Source organism: Palaemon carinicauda, chromosome 2 (assembly GCF_036898095.1).
Source record: "Palaemon carinicauda isolate YSFRI2023 chromosome 2, ASM3689809v2, whole genome shotgun sequence".
Lineage (NCBI taxonomy): Eukaryota > Metazoa > Arthropoda > Malacostraca > Decapoda > Palaemonidae > Palaemon > Palaemon carinicauda.
In genome coordinates this window covers 144,526,433-144,551,465 of record NC_090726.1, presented here as the reverse complement: position 1 = coordinate 144,551,465, position 25,033 = coordinate 144,526,433, and the positions used below count along the sequence as shown (strand labels likewise).

Here is a 25,033-nt window from a genome sequence, read left to right as displayed (position 1 = left end):
TAATTTGACATAATTTTATAGCGAGCTGGAATCGGTTGTTAAAAGTTGGATAACGAACAATTATCCAACTGGGTAGGGAATGGAGTAGGGATCCAGGCCCTATTCTATAGTCAGATAGTATTCAATTTCATTTCAATAATTTGGCTCAGGACTTACAATGGTGTTTTGAGGGAAGTTTTATTGAAGGACTCGGAAAAACATGGCGAGGAAAAATACAAATTACAGTACTTTAAAATCTTATTATTTCCTATGCGCCATACACACCCTTGTCCTTTAATTAGGGAGACACAACTTTTTACACTGTAAATCCTCTGGAACCAAACTGGAAGGTGCAAAAAGAGAAAGAAATTAAACATAGTATACTGAGCGCTGTCTCGTACATCCATCCACGATAGTGGTTGAAACAAGTGTAAATACTGTCCCTACCACCCAGCTAAATAACCGATTGTTATCCAACTTTTAATGACTGATTCCAGCTTGGGCTGGAATTATATCCCTAATTAAAGTACAAGGGTATGTATGCTGCATAGGAACAAACTGCTTTTCTTAAGGCAACCAGTACAACCAGATGAATGTTGAAAATCTTTTGAAATAACTATTTTTATTGTTGAATAATGAATCCATGGACTCCCCTGTAAGGCAGCAGTAAATTGATTTACAAAAAACTTGAGAATCATGAGGAAGATTATAACTTTAAAGTCAGAAAACAATATTCGAAATCAAATCAGTAACATTTTCAGTAAATACATCATTATAACTAGAACATGGCATATTATCAATATAATCAGTTTCTAGAATTTTGATCTCTCATGATGCTTGTCTAATATGTTTGTTCTTAACAATATATTATTTTATTTAATAAATCAGTTCTATGAAACATATTACCCATACAATACAGTACAGAACTGTTGAATGTTCATTGTGAAGATTCTTGAAAAAAAAGTGTTCTTGAGAGGTTTCCCAAACATGACTAGCTGCTGGCTTCATTTCAAATAATCAAATGAAATGTTTAATAATATTGTTAGCACTGACATGAAATTTATACATACAAGAAATTATTAATTTAACTCATACAAAGATGAGATTAAATCACAGTAATGTGATGTTTTTTTTGGCATGAAGCATTACTACATAAAGTGTAACGTCTACTAAACGTAATATGTTTTTAGAAATGCTAAATATCCACATACAGGCATAGCTACATTTGGTCTGGTCCCCGCAGTTGAGACATTAGCTGCTTTATAGGGATTTCATTTAACGACTAAATAAGTAGGGATTGACCAACTGATTATTAACTCAACTATCTGACTATACTACATACTGACAGGGATTTAATATATTTACACTAGAATTAGGTTCACATACATTAATTTCTTTAATAAAAACAGAATTTGTATTAGAGTACTAGTAAATTTTAAGGGTAATATAGCTTTGAATTACCTATATTGCTATAAATTAAAAATTCCTGTGGTGGCATATTTTTACTATTTTAATGATTAATCATATTGCACACAGTTCTGCAATTAAACAGGCACTTTTTGGGTAAAATGAATTGATTAGTTTCATTATATATAGCAGCAAATCAGTAAAGATTGCACAGTGAGAATTCTTGTATTTTATATTTCATATCTACTGTTGTGTCCGATGTACAAAAGTACTTTCATAATCTTTGGATAGTGATTGCAGATGGGTATAAGTACAAAATATATGGATAATCTAAAGAGGGGGAAGTACTAATATTAGGAAAATTATAAAAATATTCAGCAAGCGGATTACCTTTGACTGGGAACAATGGAGGATAGTTTTTCATGATGTCTCTTAGGTCAAATAACCTTCTACAGTACTTGTAAAACCACTTGTTTATTTCTATAACTTCTCACAGATATCATATCACAAAACAAGAATGGACTTCTTAAAATTTACAAGTATAAAGTATATTTGGGAATGATTTAAAAGCACTGCTGCAGTCCTCAATTCTTCATTATGAATCAAATGTCGTCAGATTCTGTTTTACATATTTGTATTCTGTAGTCAGTTAATGGTAGTGCATTTGTTTTATACAGCACAGCAATATTTGTGTTGATGGTATTGTACTATAAAATAAATAGTACTACAACTTTAACGAAATAATCCCATATACAGATAAACAGAGCACAACCTCTACAATGAAACACAATAAAAAAGTGAATTGACAATCAACCTAATAATTTATGTTATAAAACCAAAATAACCATAGTCCCCTCTTGTTCATATAAGACATATACTGTATTACCATACCATAAACATCTCTGCTTAGATAACTACTCCCTTACATAAATGTTTTGTTTGCCTTGTTCTTCCACAAAAGAGAAGCAAAGTTTGATGAAATCTCAAAATGCTAGGGAAAGCCAAATTACTGCACATAAATAAATAAAAACTTGATGTTTCCTAACTAGAGACAAATTAATCTACTGAGGAATCATGAACTAAATTTGTAATTCCTGAAAAACATCAATTAACTGTACAGGATATTGCACCAGAATATTGCTCCCTATCAAACTAATAAGATTGAACAAAGGTACAGCAGACAAGAGAAAAGAATGAACTACTGAAAATCTATAGATATTTCAATATACACCAGTATGCATTTTGTACAGTAAACAATACTTTTTTCTACAAAAAAAAAATGAGAGAGAGAGAGAGAGAGAGAGAGAGAGAGAGAGAGAGAGAGAGAGAGAGAGAGAGAGAGAGAGAGAGAGAGAGAGAGAGAGAGAGTGTGTGTGTGTGTGTGTGTGTGTGTGTGTGTGTGTGTGTGTGTGTGTGTGTGTGTGTGTGTACTGCAATTTGAGGACATCGCAATCTTCAGACAAGAGAAAAAAGTGGCCTATTTGGTGTAATGAGGTCACCTATTAGAAGACTCTTCCTAACCTTCACAAGCAGTGGCTGAAATCTTACACAGTACATAGGAAAGATACAAATAAGCTACCTTGCAGTATATGAATGAGGTAGTTGAGGGCTTCATGTCCCCAAAAATTAGGCTACTTTTTATTCTTATTGGAATGGTAAACAATTGTTGAAAAGTTCTGAGTGAAAATTTACTCTGAACAGGGACAAATCAGACAAAAATAAATCTTAAAAAGGGGATGAAGACGGAAGTAAAATCATCCAATCAGCATACTAAAACTTTTAGAATATAATTATTTGAACTGTACTTTTTAAATTTGAAATACTGTTATCTTTAAACCAAAACACTTCATGAAAGGTATATGCTTAATTAAAATCTAAAAATTCAAATAAAGTATCGTATGGAACTGAAACAAAGTAGATAATGTAACTGTATCCTGGAGGCAGAAAATTCAAATCAACTGTAAAAGATCCTATTAAAAATAATTATAAAAGTATCAATTGACCAATGTAGAAAGGACAAAAGAAGAAATTCAAAGATTGAGAACTGATATCGGAGGGAAAATAGAAAGAACAAAACACTTAAAATACTTCTCAGAAGAAGAGAGCTGATGTCATATGCAAGTAAAAAATACTGCAATGTTTTCCCTCTTCTTTTCTTTCTTACAAACATTTTGATATAAAGCTAGTTGCTTTAGAAGATCCATGAAATTTTTCATTCCTCAAAACAAGAAAAAATGCCATTTAATAAACTTAACACGTTACACTGAGAAAGATAAGTACAGTACCATTCTTCTCCCATTGGATAGTCACCATCTTATACTGGAATGCTTATAAGTAACAGTGTAGAGAAAAGATGTCAAAATTTGCCCAGCACCTGCCTAATGCCTCAATCAAAAGCAAACCTAACCTTTAGTTCTTTTGTGACTAAACACAACATACAAGGTTTTAAGCAAAAATATGACCTGTTACATGAGTAAAATAGCTGTCCAAAATCCTTATAAAGTTATCTAAGTTCTTAATTTAGCATTGGTATGCTTTTTAATAATGTATAGTTGTTTTCATAACAGCATTTGCCTTTTATAAAATTAAAAATATAATAGAAAAAATGCATCCTATACTATGCTCATTCACCCAATAAAGAAATATAGCATGTACAGTACATTGTAATGGCTAATTCTTTATGGAGCACGTTAGGTCTATGTGATGCTTCTAGATAACTTTCAATACCAAAATTATGATATTAGAACACCTTTATATGGTAGGTTGAGCAGCATAAATACGTTTTAATCGTTCATATGAATAACTACAAAACTTTAATTTTGGATAACAGTATTCAGTACACACAAACTTCATATTACTGAATATACTTCAACATGGTAGGGCTGTATCAAGTATATTTTAATGGAAATTTTCTTAGCACTAAATGTCAGTTAATAACAAAACTATCCAGAAGAAAATTATCACTAGTTTGAAGGAATGTAAATGTACGTTAACGGACATAAACACAAGATAATGATTTTTTATTTTTCACTGATGCATAAACTACCTTTGCAACATACCAGGGTATTATTCTACAGATTTAAAAAATATTGAAATTTTATAACATCATAACATATAAAAGCTTTTTTGAAAATAAAATCATTTGTATCTAAAGATGCAATGAAATGTAATCAGAGTATTTCTTCAGAACCATACCTCAAATACTTGATCAATAAATTCTTTAAATTACAGAAGCTCCTGATTCAACAGTGGGGAAAAAAGCATGTACTGTAGTTTGGAGTCATATTCCGACAGGAAAGATCTTACTCAAAATATGAAGAACCTTCAATCTTAGGGATAAAAAGTTTATCCTCAGAATTTACGAATCCTGAATGCTTAATTTCTCAAGAAATTATGCGGGAAAAGGCAAATGAATCATACAAAAACTAAGGTTGGTATGAGTCCCATGCAATTTTCAAATTCTTCTATTTAGCCTTATCAAAATAATTTGTGATCTTATAAAACAGAAATGAACTACTGAACATGTGACCATTCAAAACTTTGTGTAGGAGGGTTTTGTGCATAATTAATACAATGCAAGTTTATAATACGCAGCACATTTCTAACAAAACTCACGACTTTTCTGGAATGCAATATGCAAAGCAATATACCACAAATTTATACTAATTACAGTAATGTAATCTTTGGGTTCAATAACCTTGTCAGTGTGACAGGGGTTTGGTAAGCAAAATACTACTGCCACGTTTCTGGCATGCTTAGAAGGCCAGGAAGACCTTTAAAAAGACCTTGAATTACAGTGTCTTGATTCCTAATAGCTTATTCAGTGTGTACCAAACAAGGTTTCAGGAAGAACGAAAGAGCCCAGCTTTATGATTCCAGATCAAGGAGCATACAAAATATGAACATGAGACAGATAACCAGAAAGAAAAAACTTCCATTTCCATATTCTGACAAGCATTCATCCTTTAACCATGTGAAAATAAAGGTATTTCATTTACACATCTTCTCACTGGCCTAAAACCTTGCAGCAGCAAAAAATTAAAAAAAATAGTCTTAATTACAAAATCCTTCCACAAATTTAAAATACAGTATCCACAAATTTAAAATACAGTACAGTGCTAATCAATCTCCCATCATTGTAGAATCATAAGATAAAAAATCATATAAAATTCTAAAAACTTATGACTTGAGAAACGTTTCATCTAAATAGCTTTTGAACTCACTAAATTGAAAATCTAAATCAGGTTTCATTCTGTCTTTTAGTGTCCTCACATAGCTGTCTACAGAATGAGCTTCCGTCTTGAATTTTATCACATCATCATCATTTGTATTTACATCCCTTAATTTTGTTTCCTCATCCATGACATACACATCAAACAGTTTATCCAGTTCTAAAGCCTCACACTTAATCCAGAACTGATAGCGCTTCGCATGACCCTCCATTCCATCAGCCTTAATAGACACAGACGTGATATCTTCATCTTCAGTATAGAAATTACCTCTGAGGTACCTAGGGAGATAATTCAACAGACAACATACTATATTAGTAATTATTAAACCAATGAGTTATAATAATAGTAATAGCTAAACTATAAAGATTCTTCAATCATATTTCGAAAAAACTTCAATTACAAGAGTATAGAGCTTTTTTTTTAAATCAAATACACAAAACTGCCTTATACTGTACAGTATATATATCTTCTAAGATAAACTAATAAACACACTAAATTCTATTATTTGGTAATTACCTGCAGGTCACAGTGCTAACATTTTCAAAGTGCAAGCTTCTCAATCCTAACACTTGTGATCCGATGACGCGTTTCTGCGTTAATAAATCTTAGGACATAAGTGTTCCAAATACTTATTTCAAAGAAATATTCACTAAAAATCTCGGGTCTGTGTAGTTAGGAAAAATACAAATTATTTTAAAAAATTGTCATTTGTTCCTTTACAAATACAAACCATCGTCCTTTAGATAAGAGACTCGTCCTTAGGCAGGAGGAAGTTCCCTTTCTTACTGGCTGGAAAACTTGACCCAGGGTACTCAGAACTAGTGCATCTGGGATTCTGAAAGAGATAAGGCTCCTACCACCAACTGTGCCAGTGGTTCAGCAATACTAGCAGGTCCACAGCCCTGTTTCAAGGGTTGTTCTGAGCCTCATATCTCAGTGTCGTAGACCTGGCATATACGAGTGTTGTACAGCATCTGCTTAAATCATGTCTTTTTTGTCTACACACTCCCCTTCAAAGGAATGTGGGGAAATGACTCTTCTGTACCAGAGTACAGAACACCCAGACGCTGAATGGGGCCTACCTGTATTAAGATCAAGTCCAGCTGGTTAGGTCTTTAAAACTGTAACCCAAGTGAGAGGAAGACTGAAGGGGAAAAGAAAAGGCCAGTCAATCTTTCTTTTCTTCCCAGACTCTCACTTAACTCATACCCTTGATCCAATGCTAAAGGGAGGCCCAGTGAAACGAGCCTAGGTAAGTTATGCCACTTGCTGTGCAGCTACACCCACCCTAGAAGATTAGACCTCTGGGTCACATCCCACAGGCAATAGACTGTAAACGTCATCTGACATCTCGTCAATTGTGCCCTAAATACCTACACCATAAAGACATTCTAAAAGTGGGCTGAAAAATTGCTTACACCTTTGAATTTGTGTGCTTTGACTTGAGTTCTTCCCAAGGATCCCTCAGCCTTGAAGAAAAGTCTTCTTGTTCCCTCTACAGTGAGCCCTCGCTACTTCGCGGTTCGACCATCGCGGATTCACCACTTCGCGGATTTTTTTCATAACCCATATATATAAACCTATCGCGGATTTTCCGGAAATTTCGAAAATACCGCGATATATGAAGACCCCAAATACGATATTTCGTTACCTGTAATTCCATTAATATTGTAATTAGTAATATCTGCTCTTACTGATTGTTCATTGCGTTACACATGACATATAATTCAGTACAGAAAGAAATAAAACACGAAAAGAGAATGTGATCATACGATAATTCAGTATACAGTACGTAGTAAAATTAAATTGAACATGAAACGCAAATCAGATGCAGTCATACCGTATTAGAATGGTGTAAGGCTGCTGATGGCTACTACTGTACTACAAATGTAATGGATGTGCATCTTTTCCATGAATCTTTTGTATGTACTGTATACGTACGTAGTACTGCATCCAATAATATTCTTTGTTGCAAAAATCACATCTCGAATAAGCGTACGAGAGAGAGAGAGAGAGAGAGAGAGAGAGAGAGAGAGAGAGAGAGAGAGAGAGAGAGAGAGAGATAGATCCAATAAAACACACAATAGGACAAGAAACAAAAACAGTGATGAGAGAGAGAGAGAGAGACATATCCTACAACAAAACAAGCGTAAAATAGCGTACGTAAAGCTGTACTGTATACTGTATGTAGGGTACCTTGTACTTTGAATTGGTAACTACTACGTAGCATATAAGACGGATTGCGATTGGTTCAAGCGCTGATAGATGACGAATCAGAACCCAAGTTTTGTAATCTAGCCTGTGATTGGTGTTTTGACCGCTTCTCCAACAACCAGCATCTTTTCGCGGCCACTTTGTCTCCCGCTGTATCGCTGTGTAGATGTTGCTACGTTATTGTGAAATTTAATCTGTGCTGTGCGTGACTGTTTTAAGTTGAACTTTTTGTTGTACTTTCTGTTAAACCCTACTGTACAATGGCTCCCAAGCATAAGGCTGGTAGTGAGCCTAAACGCCACCGAAAGATGATGACAATTGCTGAGAAGGTGACGCTTCTCGATATGTTAAAAAAAGGAAGAAGTTACGCGGCCGCAGCCCGCCATTTTGGAGTGAACGAATCCACCGTTCGCTATATCAAGAAGGACGAGGCGAATATTAGAAAGACGGCTGCCATCACCTTTAGCAGATCAGCGAAGCGAGTCGTTACCACGCGTAATAAAACGATCGTACGCATGGAAGGTGCTTTAGCAGTGTGGATTGCCGACTGCCGGAAGAACATAGCCCTGGATACGAACACCATCCGAACCAAGGCTTTGAGCTTGTATGAGAATTTTGCGGCAAAGGAACCTCAAGACGACGATGGCGACCATGCTGAAGAAGATGATGATGTAGATGAACCTCAACCAGGGACATCCACTGATTCCCAGCCTCAGAAACAACGTTTTTCCGCCAGCAAAGGATGGTTCGCGAAGTTTCAGAAACGCTTCGGCCTGAAAAGCGTTTCCCTGCATGGCGAGGCTGCTTCCGCTGACACTTCCGCTGCTGAAACTTACACGAACGAGACGTTCAAGAATATTATCGCTGAAGGTGGATACAAGCCGGAACAAGTGTTTAATATGGATGAGACCAGCTTGTTTTGGAAGAGAATGCCGTCGCAAACTTTCCTGTTCAAAGAAGAAGCCAAAGCCTCTGGCTTTAAAGCATTCAAGGATCGCGTTACCCTCGTGATGTGTGGCAATGCTGCTGGATTTTTGCTAAAGCCAGGGCTTATTTACAAGTCGAAAAATCCTCGTGCTTTGAAAAATAAAAATAAGAATCTCCTTCCCGTGTACTGGATGCATAATCAAAAAGCATGGATTACGAAGATGCTGACCTCCAACTGGTTCCACCAGTGTTTTATCCCGCAAGTCAGCAAATATCTCGTAGAGAAGGGCTTGCCATTCAAGATCATTCTCCTTATGGATAATGCTGGTGGACACGCAACTGACCTGTCGCTTGAGGGCATTCAGGTTGAGTTCCTGCCACCCAACACCACGTCATTAATTCAACCGATGGACCTCGTTGCGTGTGTGGATGCGGCCCAAGAAGATGAAGATGAAAATTTCAATTTGAAGGCGTACTGGCGGAAGTACACCATAGCTACGTGCCTGCAGAACATTCAGAAGGCACTGCAAGAGATGAAACCTGCAACCGTTAATGCGAGCTGGAAGAAGTTGTGGCCCCAGATTGTTTACGATGACGAGGGATTTACTCCGTCTGAAATTCAACACTTTGCAATACGCAAATCTGTGCAGTTGGCTGCGATAATTGGAGGTGACGGGTTTGGCGACATGACGACTGAAGACGTCGACGAGTTGTTGGACTGCCATTCCCAGCCGCTAACTGACGCAGACCTAGAAGACCTGACGAAATCGGCCAGTGAAGAAGACAGTGAAACGCAGGAAGAGACCCAAGAAAATGTCGAAGAAACGGGCTTAACATTAGAACGGCTTGCCAAGCTCTGCAACCTTGCGAAGGAGTTGAGAGAATTGTCGCAAGAGTGGGACGAGGATATGGTTCGTTCCATGCAATTCTGCAACAAAATCAATGAAGACATGACTCCCTACAGGATGCTCTTCGAGCGAAAAAAGAAGCAGCGGCAGCAACTTCCGATCACAATGTTCTTCCAGCCTCGCAAAAAAGAGCCAGTTCCTCCTGCTAGTACGCCTTCGGAAGAAATTGAAGAAGTTTCTCAGGAAGAAGTTGAAGAGGTGTCCCAGGAAAAGACACCTCCATCTGAAGAGACGTAAAATACTATCATTGGCTGCACAGTAGAAGACATCATCAGCTTCATCATCATCATTTCTACTGTGCAGCAAATTCATCGCCATCATCATTCAAGTTTTTCTTCAACTTCTTTCGTGGTGAGTACAGTAACAATCTTTATTTTTTACTTTAATATTCTAACATTTTAATATTTGTGCCTGTTTTAGTTTAGTATGCATTAAGTTAAAGGGAAGGTTTTAAAAGTCTAAATATACATGTTATAACCTATCATATTTTTTTGTTTAAAATTTACATTTACTGTACGTACGTAAAACAACTCTCTCTCTCTCTCTCTCTCTCTCTCTCTCTCTCTCTCTCTCTCTCTCTCTCTCTCTCTCTCTCTCTCTCTCGTAAATTGTTTTCCTGCTTTGCTACGTATGTACTGTATGATTTTATATAGATACGGTAAATAATATTTGTAATACTGTAACACATTTTCTAAAAGCTTTTACTGTAATATCATTATTTATCACTTTCATCATGCGCGTTAAATGCCTTCGTTTGTTTACTGAGGGTGGTCGTTTACTGAGCGTACTTTATGACGCCGTCGTTTCAGGCGGCATCATAAAGAAAAACATTTCATTTGGAAGTCCTAAGAAAAATTAAGTAAAACATTGGTATATAACAAAATCAACATACTGTACTGAATAATCAATATAATCGATGCAAAAACTAACCTATACACAGATGTGTAAATGCGTTTGTTTCTTCATTATGATCAGAGATAAACATAAACAAAACATTGTTTGTCATTTTTTATCGTGCTTTTTGGCGTGTTTAGGAAACGCATGATATAAAATCGCCTTTAATATTTGTGCCTGTTTTAGTTTAGGGTACTGTAGTACATGCATTAGGTGTTCTGTACATTAAAGGGTAGTTTGTTAACAGTACTATGTACAAGGGAAGGTTTTAAAAGTCTGAATATACATGTTAAATAAATACGTAAATATGGTGTCACTACTTCGCGGATTTTCACCAATCGTGGTCGGGTCTGGAACCTATCTACCGCGATAAACGAGGGCTCACTGTACCTGTATTAACTAGCTCTGATGAAAAGTATTGCAGGTATGGTCTTAAGAAACAAGAGTAACCAAGTCATATTGTTGGTTTCTTCCTTCCAGTTCGCGGTCAGGAAGGAGGATAAACCAGTATCCTTGTGTTGATTGATTCTGGTTTTTGACCTGCGATACCTTGTATGGAGAACAGGAATTGTCTTCATATCCCAAAATCGGGAATGTAACATAATGGACTATACTGCCCGTAGGTTCCTTTTGCCACTACCCATACACAGGAGGAGACTGCTCCGAGGCCAAGATATTGTCAGTAGTCCAACTAACAGTCTGTCCAAAGCCCTCCTAAGGGAATGGCAGAATTTGGTCAAGTACCTAGGTGGTAGTCACTCTTTTGAAGAAAAACATCGCCTCCCAGCTACATATTCGTAAAGATTGTCTACCGTTGATGCCACTTCAATTAATAATGGCATGATTCCATGGCCAGAGATAACTTCTATCACTGGTTCCAAGGAGTCTTTATTCCATAAGTGGAATGTCTGGCAACTGTCTTGTCCTGGCCGACTCCGAACTGTCTTCCCCCTTAACGGGAAAGCAAGAGCTCATACCCACACTAAACGGATACTCTTGAAATATGTCCTTCTCCCATGATGTTGAAGATTTCAAAAAACACTCTTGGCTTGAAGTGTGCCAATGGTATATTCATGAAGAATTCCAGACATTTGATTCGCCTCCTCCGCGAATCGTTTCTATTTTCAATGAGCCATCTGAGAACAATTCCCCGAGAAGCCAATGAATGTCAATGGATCCATGAAAATCTGGCTACATAGTTAGGTCATTTTCATAAGTTCTGTGACCACTGAGAGCGGAGGTACTTTCCTCATTGGATTTGACTTTTTGGAGGGATAAAAAAGAAATTTAGCCCCTGTACCCCTGTCAAAAGTGCGGATACAACTTTTGAGAGCCCTGAATTCAAAATGGCCGCCGTCGCCAGTTCACAAAATTAATTTTTGCCTAGTTTGTCTTAGAGTGCTGTACAAAATATGTTTTATAAGGTTTTATGGCATGGGGAATTAATTTCTGATGTTATTTTATTGATTTGACCTGTTTTTCATATTCAAATTCACCCTGCTAAGAAATGTGTGTGGTTCTGCTTCCATACTTCCATACTATTAAAAGAGGATCAAGACTGAATTAGTGTAATACTCAAGACATTTCAAATAGATATTGTCAGCAAGATGTCATATGAATGTGTACTGAAATGTGGAAAGACTTGTAAGTCCTCAGATACCATCAGCCAAGGAAAGTGGGAGTCTCTAGCGTCAAAGTCTAAAAGATGGTCAGGACTAGATAGGTATGGTGATATTTACATCACCACTTCATGGAAAGATGGGCCTGCAAATTATTACATGCACCAAGGATGCTACATATCAATCTCATCTTCAGACAAGGTTGAAAAGTCTCGATGACACAAACGGAACAAAAATGACATTATTCCAAGTACAAGTCAAACATCAAGCTCTGAAATGTCAGCTCTGTTTGATGATGAGACAGAGGGACTATTGCCTGCTAAGCGCCTACGTTCTTCTGTGGGTGGATCAGTCATCGAGAAAACAAAATGTGTATGGTGTCTCAAGGGTGAGGACACGAAGCATCCAAATAGAGCAAAAGGCAAGATGTTCAGAATCAACACACTCGGCATGGCTCTCCTTCAAACGCCACACAGTTTTAATAGAAGATGAAGAGTTGCGGGATCGTCTCTCACGATTTGTCGAGTCCACATCAGCGCTGTCAGACCCTTTTGCAACAGACATTATGTATCACCATAACTGCTGGAGAAAGTATGTAAGTCACCTGAAGTTTGAACAAAGCGAAGGAATGCATCTTCAGAATGTGTATGTCAGAGGCGAACAATTTGTTCTTTAGACACGTGGATACCGTCATCTTTGCTGAGCGTGAGATCCATTCATTGCAGTCTCTTTTAGCAGACTACAAACGTATTGTCAATGACTATAGTTATCCAGTGGGCGAAGTTAAGTCATCCTTCATCAAACGTCTGCTCCTAAATGAGTATCAGGACAAAATTGGTTTCCAAGAAGGATATGCAAAGAACAAGAGTCCATGGGTGTATGACACTGTGGGAGGGGGTGACTATATTAAGGCTGCTATGTTGTCCCTTGGCATCACTGATGAGCAGCTCATTCAAAACCTAGCACCATGCCTGTCAAAGAAGATCAAAGACACATCTATTGTCCCATGGCCACCTCGCATTGACCATCTCGAAGAAGCTGAAGAGGTATGTGACCAACTACTGCAGTTGTTGACTTTGTTAAAACCTACAAGAAAAACTGTTAATCTCAGTCCTGCCACACTCAGTCTGGCGATGTTGAGGTGTCAAGCACCTGCCCACAAGAGATCGCAGATAGCAAGCCGGCCATTGTCATTGTTGACAATGAACAATGACGACCTCAAGTTGGATACTAAGACAGGCAGAGCAGCAGGCGCTCACAGAACTAATGTCATGTTCGTGCAGCCAGAAAGCTACGAAAGGAAACCAGATGAAGTGCCATTTGCCAAGCTTGCCAAGAAGCTGATCTCTGAACAGCTGACAAGAAAATGTGGAGAGATCACACATGTTCAACAATGCAGATGCCCCTCTGGCAGTACCAGCAAGCCACCAATTCGTGCCTGGGTAAACCCACCACTGAATGGCACAGCTCCGCAATGTGCTCGCTCTGTTATACATGCATTGTCTCGCACCAACAATGACGGTACAAGACCCCAACCACATGAGCAACAGGTTCCAGCATACAGTGGTGCCCAATCCTGCCACTGTCCACTACCCAACAAGAGCAAGGCCTACTTTCACACCACCTACCCCCAAGCAAATCAGTGATACATGATATCATGACAAAGTTAGTGGAAACAATGCGCAAGAAGAAAATTCCATTCTTCTTTCTCGTTGGAGATCTGCCCACCTATAAGACAATTGTCCAACTCAAGGCAGAGAATCTAGAAATGTTTAAGAATATCACCCCAATCATTGGTGCTTTCCACCAACAGATGTCGTACATGCATGCTACATATAAGAGATTCAAGGGCTCTGGGATGGTAGACACTCTGGTATCAGCACTAGTGTTGATGGATGTATCTGTGGACCAAGCACAACAGGGCAAACAGTACAGGCGTGGTGTGCGCTGCATCATGACTTGGAGAGAGGCTCTTATCCACCTTTGGCTAAGAGACATTCTTGAGCATGAGGAACTGTCAGAAAATGTGAAAGAGAAGTTGGATATTCTGCATAACGCACTCACCGAAACACAAGAGACACTTCACGAAGCTCACTCTGATCTTGAAAATGACGATGACATGAAGACTTTGATCAAGAGTTTATGAGAAACCTGGTACCGACATGGGGGACTTTCGGCTTTCGTTCATAGAGATGTCAGACCCTCTTGTACAGAATCTTGATGCGTACCATGCCAGAAATGGACAGGAGTACATATCCTCAACATACAACATGTTGCCTGGACTGATGGCATACAACAACCATGATTATGGAAGGTGGCTGCCAGATTACTGGGCAATGTTGTCTTCTTTGTCAAATGAGCAAAAGGAATTCTTTAACAATCACTTTGCCCAGTCTATGACAGGTCTACCCTACTCTTGTCAACCACTTGACCTCTGGATCGAAACAACCATGAATCTGAACTCTTAAGTTGAAACAAGGATGGCTTTGCTTTTTTCAAAACGAGAAGCAACTGTTCTCTACAATAAGGAATGTAAAAAATGTGGCCAGAGTGAAGGCTGCAGTGAAGCAGAATGTCAAATGTGAGCATCGCAACAGGAAACATATTGAGTGTCAGCCAGCGAGGATGAAGAAGGATGAGCAAGCAGTTCAGGATCTACAGCACTGCATGAAAGAATTTAGCGCTGAACCATTTGATAAATAACTCATCACCTTCACTGAGGTCACTGCAGTCTGGTCTGGTTGCTTCTCAACAGCTAGTACAAGACTTCAACACTGCTTTTCAAGATGGCCAAGATCGGGTTGAAACTCTCCTGAACGAGCGAGTATTCACAAAGAGACAGCCTCTCACTGCAACCATCCACAAAAATAAAAGGCAAAGCTTTGCTAGTGAACAGATTTGTGCACCAGCAGGTACACCTATGAAAGTGGCTCAGTTGGAGAGGTCGGGTCTGGCGACCCTGGTGGACCTTACAGAAGGATCAGGCATGCTCCCACTTAAGTCAGCCCTTGAGGGGAGAGTGACTGAAGAGTGCTTGTCTGTACAATGCAGATGGGTCAATGCGCAAAACAATGAAGAGCAAGCGCTTGGATCAGTTTAACCTTGACCGAGTTGTTCAAGAACCAGAAAACTACATCAGCATTGTCGACATGGGTATGATCTGGCGGCTAGCCACTCACACACCCGAGGACTGTGAGGCAAAGACGCGTGATGGCTCAAAGTACTGCTGGAAGGACTATCAAGAAAAGATCTGCAAGATCATTTTCTCACGCCATGCCAATGCAAGCCCTTACATCATTCTTATCAACGACAAGTATGACCTTCCTTTCAGCATCAAGGATGATGAGCACGATCGTAGGGCAGCAAAACATGCACATATTCCAAACGTTTTTCCAAAGCGCACAGACACATTCCCAGGAGCTGCTGAATTTAACCAACTGATGGTCACATCAGGGAACAAGATCAGACTGCAAAAGCTCCTCAGGGAGCAGCTGAAAGCACAAGCTTCTATGATGTGTTGTGGAATAATCTACTGTGAGGGAGAAAGAGCAACCAATGTGAGCACTGGTGTGGCAAACAAAGACTTTATTTTCAGACAGCCAGAGGCTGACACAATGATGTTCTCTGTCTATGCCAAGCTCAAGACGGGGAACTTTAGTGGGGAAGTTGTACTTAACAGTGAAGATACAGATGTGTATGTTCAAGCAGCATATCTTTCACAGCAACTCCCTGGTGATCTACTTATCAAATGCAAGCATGTCTTTATCAACTGCCGTGACATGCTACCAGAAGAAGGCTCACAGATCATCATCCCTCTCCATGTGATCACTGGCAGTGATCATACGTCAGGGTTCTATGGCCATGGAAAGAAGGTGATGGAGACGGTGATCTTTGATCCTGAGGCGAGAAAGCTCCTGGGACAAATTGGTGAAAGCATCGACTTGGAGGATAGTATCAGAGCTGATATGAAGACCTTTGTACTGTCCCGTATCTATGGTGAAAGTGCAGATGCTACTTGCGGGCAAGTAAGGGCTTCCAAGTGGCAAAAAATGAAGAAGAGTACGATTCGCCTCCCACCTGATGATGACTCCTTGAATCCTCATGTTGAAAGGACAAACTATATCACATATTGCCTACTACACTACAACTTGTTTGACCATCCATCCCCTATTGGTCATGGCTGGGAAATTGTGATTGGAAACTGCCCCAACAGCTCATGCTTCCTGACTCCTCAGAGGAAAGTGAATCTGACAGTGAGATGAGTGAGTCTGGGGATTCAACAGATTCAGAAGTATAAAAGTCACATGATTGGTGTAGAACAATTGATTCAGTGGTGTACATTTGCTAATCAATATCAATTTATTGTTTGACATTTCTTTGTGTTTCAACTTATTTCAACCATTAACCTTGGTTTTGTTGTAAAGTGATTTTTGTGTCTACTTTTACTTCTATCATTAATAAAATAATTCATCACAAAAGAAAACTTTCAATACAAACTACTATAAAAGGTCTGTAATGACCAAGCAAAATTGAATGCCTGGTGATCAAAATTGGCGGTCATAGTGAATTTGAATAGCAAAACAGGTCAAATCAATAAAATAACATCAGAAATGAATTTCCCATGTCAAAAAACCCTGTAAAACATATTTTGTACAGCACTCTAAGCCAAACCAGGAAAAAGTTGATTTTTTGAACTGGCGACAGCAGCCATTTTTCAATTCAGGGCTCTCAAAAGTTATGCCCACACTTTTGACAGGGACATGGGGGCTAAATTTCTTTTTTTCCCTCCAAAAAGTCAAATCCAATGAGAAAAGTACCTCCGCTCTCCGTGGTCACGGAACTTATGAAAATGACCCAACTAGTAAGGCACGTCTAATTGGTCAGGTCAAGGTGCAGATCTCTTGGAGTACTTATCAGAACAGTAAAAGGTGTGAGTAATTTCTATCTAATACTGAGATTTCCATAAAGTTAAGAGTGATTTGAGCTTGTTGATTGTTACTCTATTATGTAGCCTAGTGGCAATTTGATACGAAAGGGCTGTTCCAGAGATGTTGGATGGTGCCCTTAAACGCTGCCTCTAACTCCAGTCTAGGCGAATGGAAAATTAAAATTTCTCCCGGTCAGAGGGGGATGCATGACAGAGGATTATACTGTACCTGATTTTCCAAAATCATGATTACAATTGTTCTCAGGGAATACTCCGATGACCCAGAGACAATTCGCTGTTTCTTTCTGAAAGCGAGTCGCCCCAAATGTTCCTTATGCTGCTTGGAATACAGCCAGTGAAAAGCGAACATTACTCACGGCCAAATCCAAGAATTCACTAGTAGTTGTGCCAATTGTACTGAAGTCTTCAGTGTTGCGAAATAATAAACGCTTAGATCGGGACATTACCATCGGGCAAATGTCAAGGAGAAAAAGGCTGCTTTGTGCTCCACTTGTCCAAGAGATACTGGTGCTTCCTGGTTTGATTACTACCCTAATGCCTGAAGTGCAGGAAGGGTGCATCCCCTCTTCCATTCCATCTTTGAACCTATCTGTGAACAAAAAAGTTCAGGAAAATCTGAAAGAGGATTTGAGCTTCCAGCAGGATGGCCTTATTTGGCCTTACTCTACTTCTCTCATGGACCCCAATCTTAACAGATCTGACCGTCCGGCGGGGTCGCTGCCCCGAAGTCAGAGATAATGTAGGAAGTCCCAGAAAATGCCCAGGAATTCCTTTTGAAATGAGATGGTCCAGAATGATCGAAGGACTAGTAACGTTTGGCCAAAGGATGGCAATTGGAGGAGGGAAGAGGAGATCACAGATAAGATACCCTCCCCTTCCAAAGATCGAAACTCTCTTAGATCTGTGAGAATTTCTTCGGCCTAAGGACTGACCTCTCTTGATTTTCCCTGGAGGCAATTTTTGACAAAGTGGTGGCAGAAAGGGCTTCTTTTGTTCCATTACTATTCGTTAACTGGTTGATTGTTAAAACCCCAAAATCTGTTAGCAAAGTCCTGTTGATAACAGAGAAAGGAGTAGGTCCGACCAGCTGAAGGTCCGTGAGTTCTAATCTTCTGTTCATTTTGACGAATCGGAGGTGTTCTGAAAATGTGATGCCCTAGAACCAGTAGTTCACCTACATAGTCCCCCCAAAGTCCCAGGGCCTAGTCGTCTGTATGTTGGCTGCAATTTTCAGATTGGAATGAGCCTGTCGAAGAAAAACTCCTTTTGACACATCAGGTCTAGAACTGGTTTCCGGACTCTATGGATCTTTTATACATGAAAGATTTAAAGAAGTTTGGAGAGACATTCTCTCTATCCTGACCTGGACTTCTCCCCAAAAGGGCAACCGAAGTCATTGACATGGAAACAGAGCGTAGCATTTCTACTACTTCCACATTCAGTTTTGTTTTCTCGCTTTCCTACCTCAAAAATATTGGCATTCTCCCTCTGGAGATGCCCTGGCTGGACTGCTTCCTACCACCTTTTATTTGAGATTGCAGGCCCCAAAAATGCCATCAAATCTGCCTACTCCAAGAAAAAGTCTGTTCCTTATGGACTTCTCAGTAGGGGAGTCTAGGTAAGGCGATGGTCTTGCTTTTGTGAGGCTTGCAATCCCACTTCAAAAGATGGAGGACTTTGCCAACGGCACCTGGCGAAGGCTGGTCAATGATAGTACAGTAGGCATCGATTGGTGTGATCACAAGTTTCCCTCACTTCCAATAACCTCCGAGACTTGGGGCAATCAGTGTCTGGATTCTAGGGTGCGATTCGTTTGCTGAAAGAAAGCTTAAAGGAGCCAAAGTTCTACAGAACAAAAACCATGTCATCAACAGTTTCCAAAATTTTACCACTGATGGGATCCAGGAAATCCCCAGTGTCTGTTACAAAGGCAAGGATATTTGATTAAATATCAACTGTAGTGTTTTAAAGGTTTAAAAGCTGCTCATGAATGGCAGAGGCAAGCTACAGTGACATTGCCCTATCAAGCAGGACAATACTCTAGAGACTGATAATATTACATATGATCAGCACCCAAGGCCCCTCTCCACCCAAGCTAGGACCAAGGAGGGTCAGGCAATGGCTACTGGATAACTCAGCAGATAGACCTATACGCTCTCCAAACCCCCATCCTTAGCTCACAAGGATGGTGAGGTTGCAGTGACCAAAGAAACTAATGAGTTTGAGTGGGACTCAAACCCCAGTATGGCAATCACCAGGCGAGGACGCTACCACTAGGCCACCACAACCTCTAAAAAATTGATCACCATTACCCCATGCTCATGTCGTCTGGGTTGACAACGTGATCCCAGTCGATGACTAAGTACCTAATTGCCTAAAGCCTCCACTGGTTGACAGTCCATGGAATATGCAACGAGGCTGTCTATGGTGGGACAGTTCTTCTTGGTCCTCAGGAACGATGACTAAGGAGAGGCATGACCTTAAAGGGGTGCGTATCACCGTTTATGAAGCCAGCGCAAATCCTCTCGGAACCCGTTCTTTGCTGATGGCACGGGGGGAGAAAGAATTTGAAAGGTCACTCACATTATTCCCTGAACCAGTAGGAGAAAACTCATACTGTACTTTTGAAGGGTCACCGCAAATCCCGACTACAACAAGGCTTCTTGAAAATTCCAAGGTCTGTAGTCCCTAAGTAGTCTTGTTCACCTCACTGTTCAAGTATCCTTTGCCCATACGCACATCATTCCATATTGTGATCTCTGAGAGCAATGACAGAGATTAATAACCATCCTTCTTGTTCTAGATGCCCAAGGTTTGGGATCAAGGAGAATTCTCCTCCAATTAGCCGGAGACTACGGGGATCTTTCCTATTTCTTTTTCTACCCCAACGACTACTGTAATCAATTTATCACTACTATCTCCGACTGCAGTCTGGGGCTATAAGGAGAAGAATCCCAAAGGAAAAAACCTCCCTAGCCCGAAAAAAATGAAAGGATCTAGACACCGATGCCTTCCTAATGGACGTGAGCCTTGTGATGAGTGCCTGAAAGACATTTAAAGGAAGGAAGCGTCTGGATGAAATCACACATCTGGTACGGTGCTTCTGTCTTGGAGGAAGTGTGTCTGGCAGCCCTACTTGCAGTGAAGATGTTCTTGGGGTAGTGTGCCTTGGAGACATACGTCTGGAAGACACTCCCATAAGGAATGAGTGCCTATATGCTTGGTATTAGCATGTCTAAGGCTGGAATCACATAGGAAGTGAGGAGACATTAGGCATGGAAACACTGAACTATGAGACATCTCACACCACATGTCACCCTGTCACATAGGCGTAGGCACATGCTCATGTTTGTCAGTTGCCACAATGAATTCCTTGGCTGATGTTGCATTAGTTTTATTAAGCAAAAAATAAAAACATTCCTGCGATGAACATTTTCTATTGAGGAATAGAAAGTGAGAATTTAATAATAAAAAACCTTCTACTAACTAATGAAATATAAAGATAAAAGAAAAAATTCTAATTTAAAAATGTCATACAGGATTTATGTGGAACTGAAGTTAATATTGCTTCCATATTTGCAATCTAGTGGTTGTACTGTAATTGGCAAATATTAGAAGATGAAGTACTGTATTTAATATTCTTTTCAGATCAAAATTAAATTTCATTCTTATTTATAGAAATAAAAACACATACGACAGCATGTTGAACACAATGCGTTTTTTTAAAGTATAGGCCTATTAAAATTCTATTATTATTTAAAGAAATTAACAAAGAACAGCAGGTTACTGTAATCACAATGGATTTAAAAAGAAAATTATAATAAAATTTTACTATTCAAGTAAATGAAAACTGCGGCTGAAGAACACAGTTTTGCCCAACACACAACAGGAAAAGTGACCGACACATGACCATACGTTTTCCGTTCCTGGCGTGTCGTTACGTCCCGTGTGACGCAGCCGGTAAAGATCTTTGTTACCACTTTAATTTTCACGCATGACACCTTGCGTGTCGCATCACTTCCTATGTGATTATGGCCCAAGAGACGTGTCTAGGAAGCGAGCGTCTAAGGGATATGAGCTCGGTGACCTGCATGCTTGGTAGACACGCCAGGAGACAAGGTCATTCTGGGCCAGCTCGCCTGAAAGAAGCATATCTTGGGAAGCGTCTATAAAAGAGAAGAGTCTGGAAGACATGCTGGAAAAGTAGGCAAATCTAGGGCAGAGCATCTGGAAAGCACCTGCCTAAGAGACGCGTGCCTGGTAGGAATGCATCTGTTAGATGCCCCTATAGGGAAGGTGGATCTGGGAGACGGGTGTCTAGTGAGGCTTGTCGGAGAAAGAGCTTCAAGTAAAGTAAAAGAGAGTCCTGTAGAGACGAAGCCTCAGCAGGTGAAACCCCTGAAGGATGCATGGAAGAGGAGCATCTGAAGGGGTGCATTGGCTAGTCATTTCCTGAAAGTCTGGAATAAAGTATACCGTCTACGAAAGACATTTCTACAATCGGCCTCCGAAGAGGCCAGAAGGCAAGGGTTGAGGAACAAGCTTGTGAGCGTGTTTCGAAGAGAAACACTCCTTAGGACAGCTTCTTTGACGGTGGTGAGGGTCAAGCACTCGCTTATTGGACCTCGCATCCTAAACGCAAGAATTGAAGGAAGCGGAGAATATCTCGCTCTGAAGCCAGACTGAAGACTCGCTCAGTTGCTCTGAAGGCACAGGAGGCAACTACAGGAGGGACTACGAGTTCCTAGACGATCTGGAGAAACATGAAATGAAGGGTGCTTCCCTTAGGAAGGGCTCCTGGAATCTGTAAATCTGGAATAAGAAGTACACTGGGCACATTCTGGAGACGTGCTAGAAGATGCTTGCTTAGAATGAGAAGCTCGCCAGGGTGAAGTACCCCTAGGAGAGACTCTCTGAAGAGGATTGCCTGGAAGAGATGCATCTGGAAGCACATGCTGGTGATGGGTGTCTGGAATAGATGGGTTTGGAAGCGCACACTGGTGATGTGTGTCTGGAAGTCTGCCTGAAAAAGTAGTAGTCTTTTGAAGAACCCGTAGAGGAAGGAAAAGAGAAGGATCGCCCACGCGAGGCGACCCTATGATCCTCCTCGAAAAAGGACGGATCTGGCAAGGTTGAAGAACCTTCTAGCATGCGCCAAAGAGGTAAAGCTCTGGAAGAGGCCTCCAGAAGGGTAAGGCCCTGTGCTTGAAGCTGAAGAAGGCACCTGTAGTTGCCAGCAGCTCCTTGGAAGGGGAAAGATCTTCTGGACAAAGTAAGGAATGAAGTTACTGCATTCTCTGGAAAGCGCTGTTCCTGCTCAAGCAGGGGGGGGGGGGGGGTTTATGGGTACATCTGCCTTGAAATCCTAAGGGCTTAACATTCAAATAAAGACTCCTCTAGAGGAAGACTCACCCGATGGGAAGACCTCAAGGCAAAGGCACCTCTCTTAACCGAACGACCTTCAGAGGGAGAAGGGAAGTCTTGGTGTTAAATGAGAGGTTGAGGCTAAGTAACCTCAAGGATGATGCCAAGGGCAAAGGAAATTTGCCTACCATTGAAGACTGCTTCCCAAAGACCCACAAACCAACTTAACCCTTTTACCCAAAGGACGTACTGGTACGTTTCACAAAAGCCATCCCTTTACCCCCATGGACGTACCAGTACGTCCTTGCAAAAAAATGCTATAGAAATTGTTTTTTTCATATTTTTGATAATTTTTTGAGAAAATTCAGGCATTTTCCAAAAGAATGAGACCAACCTGACCTCTCTATGACAAAAATTAAGGCTGTTAGAGCAATTCAAAAAAAATATACTGCAAAATGTGCTGGGAAAAAAATAACCCCCTGGGGGTTAAGGGTTGGAAATTTCCAAATAGCCTGGGGGTAAAAGGTTTATGAAGGACCTCGAAGTCCATCAGGCTACGAACACACACTTTTCAAAAGAAGCCCTTGGTTGTGGTTAAAGCCTCTGCAATAACCCAGGAGAAGAAATACTTTTGCTTGAGAAGGTGCTGAACATTCGCCAAAAATCCCCTAAAAATAAACAGTCCATAAACACCCTGGATAAGAAAAATAATATTAAATATGATGAAACTCCAGCCAGCGAAAACATCTGTTCTCACTCATGGCTGACATCTAAGTGAGTTGTCAATGAGCCAACAGTGGGGTGGTCGCTTCCCCACTACCGACACTTTTTAATTGCCATATTCCCAGCTTTGCTGATATCATTCTCCTATGTAAAGTACGATGATTTGTATTTGTGTAGGAACAAATTGCTGTCAGGCTCATGACTTTTGGGCAGGGAGAAATGATGTCATGTGTCAACCTATTTATGATGACGTTTTGTAGCATAACTAACATAGGTATAAAGAAAATAAGAAACTGAAAAATTGTATTAGAAAGCTGGATAAATTTTCTATATACAGTCAGGCCTCCTTATTCATGGGGGTTAAAGAAAAGACAGGCCCAAAGAGCGAGGATCTGTGAATGCTTGCTACCCTAGGGTGGGGTAAATTCATAACCTACTAACTCCCTGACCATTACCTACCTGGGTTAACTAACACATTAGGTAACCCACTGTAATGCACTACCTTCTTTTCACTGCTTTCTATCATGGTATTTTAGTTTATATAGTTTAACTCCCCGTTAATACAAGGGTTATGTTCCTGGAGATGTTGCGTTAACGAAAACCATGTTAACGGAACATAATTTCTCCATAAGAAATAATAGTCATAGGGGGTGTTACGTTCCTGGACATTGGGAAAGTTTGTCTATTTTGGGATTTTGTTACTATGAAACTTGAACAAAGTCATTGTTGATATGTATGAAGGTCACAAAAACAATAAAAACATACATTATTACTCTACTTGTATTTATTTTATAGTAAAATAAGTTATTACACGTGCACATTCACACTATGACGCATTACTCTTGTCACCACAAACAGACACACTTACTCTCTCTCTCTCTCTCTCTCTCTCTCTCTCTCTCTCTCTCTCTCTCTCTCTCTCTCTCTATGTTCCAGTATGCCGGTGAGTGAGTACACTTAAGTGATCCGATAAATAAGCTGATTTAACGTGGATAACAAAAGGCTATCGAGAGCACTATAGCTACAAGTTTTCGTGAATAGTCGTTGATTACTTTGAGGTCTGAAAAGTGGGATAAAACGTCGGCATAGGATAGTTATCTTGTGAATTACTAAAAATCTGATCAAGATGGTGCTCTATAACACAGGCAAAGCTTGGAGGGACATTGCTGCAATCAGCAAGAGTAAATTCCATGAGTTGGCGCAACAAGAACTAGACCATTTGGTAACAGAGGTCGCTAGTAGCTCCAACCAGTGTGACGGAAAAATATTCTCAAACATATTGAAACAATATGATCCAACAAACTGGAGCAAGTCTGCGGAAAACATCATCAAAATAATAGAAGAAATTCCAAAGAAGATCCAGGTTATAAAGAAACTTATAAAGAAAGTTTACATCAATCAACACATTCCATCAAAGAACAATAAGAAGTCCAATATGATATTTTGATTATAAAATAAATTTTTGAATATACTTACCCGGTGAATATATAATAGCTGACGTCTCCGACGGCTCGACAGATTCCAAAAACTCGCGAGCGATTGCCGTGAAGGTTACGGGTGTGCCCACCAGCGCCGACTATCGGCCAGATACCGCATATACTGTACTTGTCAATTTCTCCAGTTCTTCTCAGTCCGCTGGGTCTCTATCGGGGAGGAAGGGAGGGCCTTTAATTTATATATTCACTGGGTAAGTATATTAAAAAATTTATTTTATAATCAAAATATCATTTTTAAATATTAAACTTAGCCGGTGAATATATAATAGCTGATTCACACCCATGGTGGTGGGTAGAGACCAGTATTAATACAATAAAGGCG

At 39.9% G+C, this 25,033-nt stretch overlaps 1 protein-coding gene across 5 annotated transcripts in view; it reads right to left on the bottom strand.

The window, feature by feature from the left end:
• Nucleotides 1–1,841: 1,841 nt before the first annotated feature.
• The window catches only part of LOC137627612 (uncharacterized), a 109,667-nt gene continuing 86,475 nt past the window's right edge, over nucleotides 1,842–25,033 (bottom strand). For all 5 annotated transcript variants that reach the window (XM_068358726.1, XM_068358708.1, XM_068358735.1 and 2 more), the window contains one exon: nucleotides 1,842–5,896. In XM_068358726.1, the coding sequence (XP_068214827.1) occupies nucleotides 5,566–5,896 (331 nt within the window). In that variant the 3' untranslated portion in view covers nucleotides 1,842–5,565. The remainder of the gene's footprint in view (nucleotides 5,897–25,033) is intronic.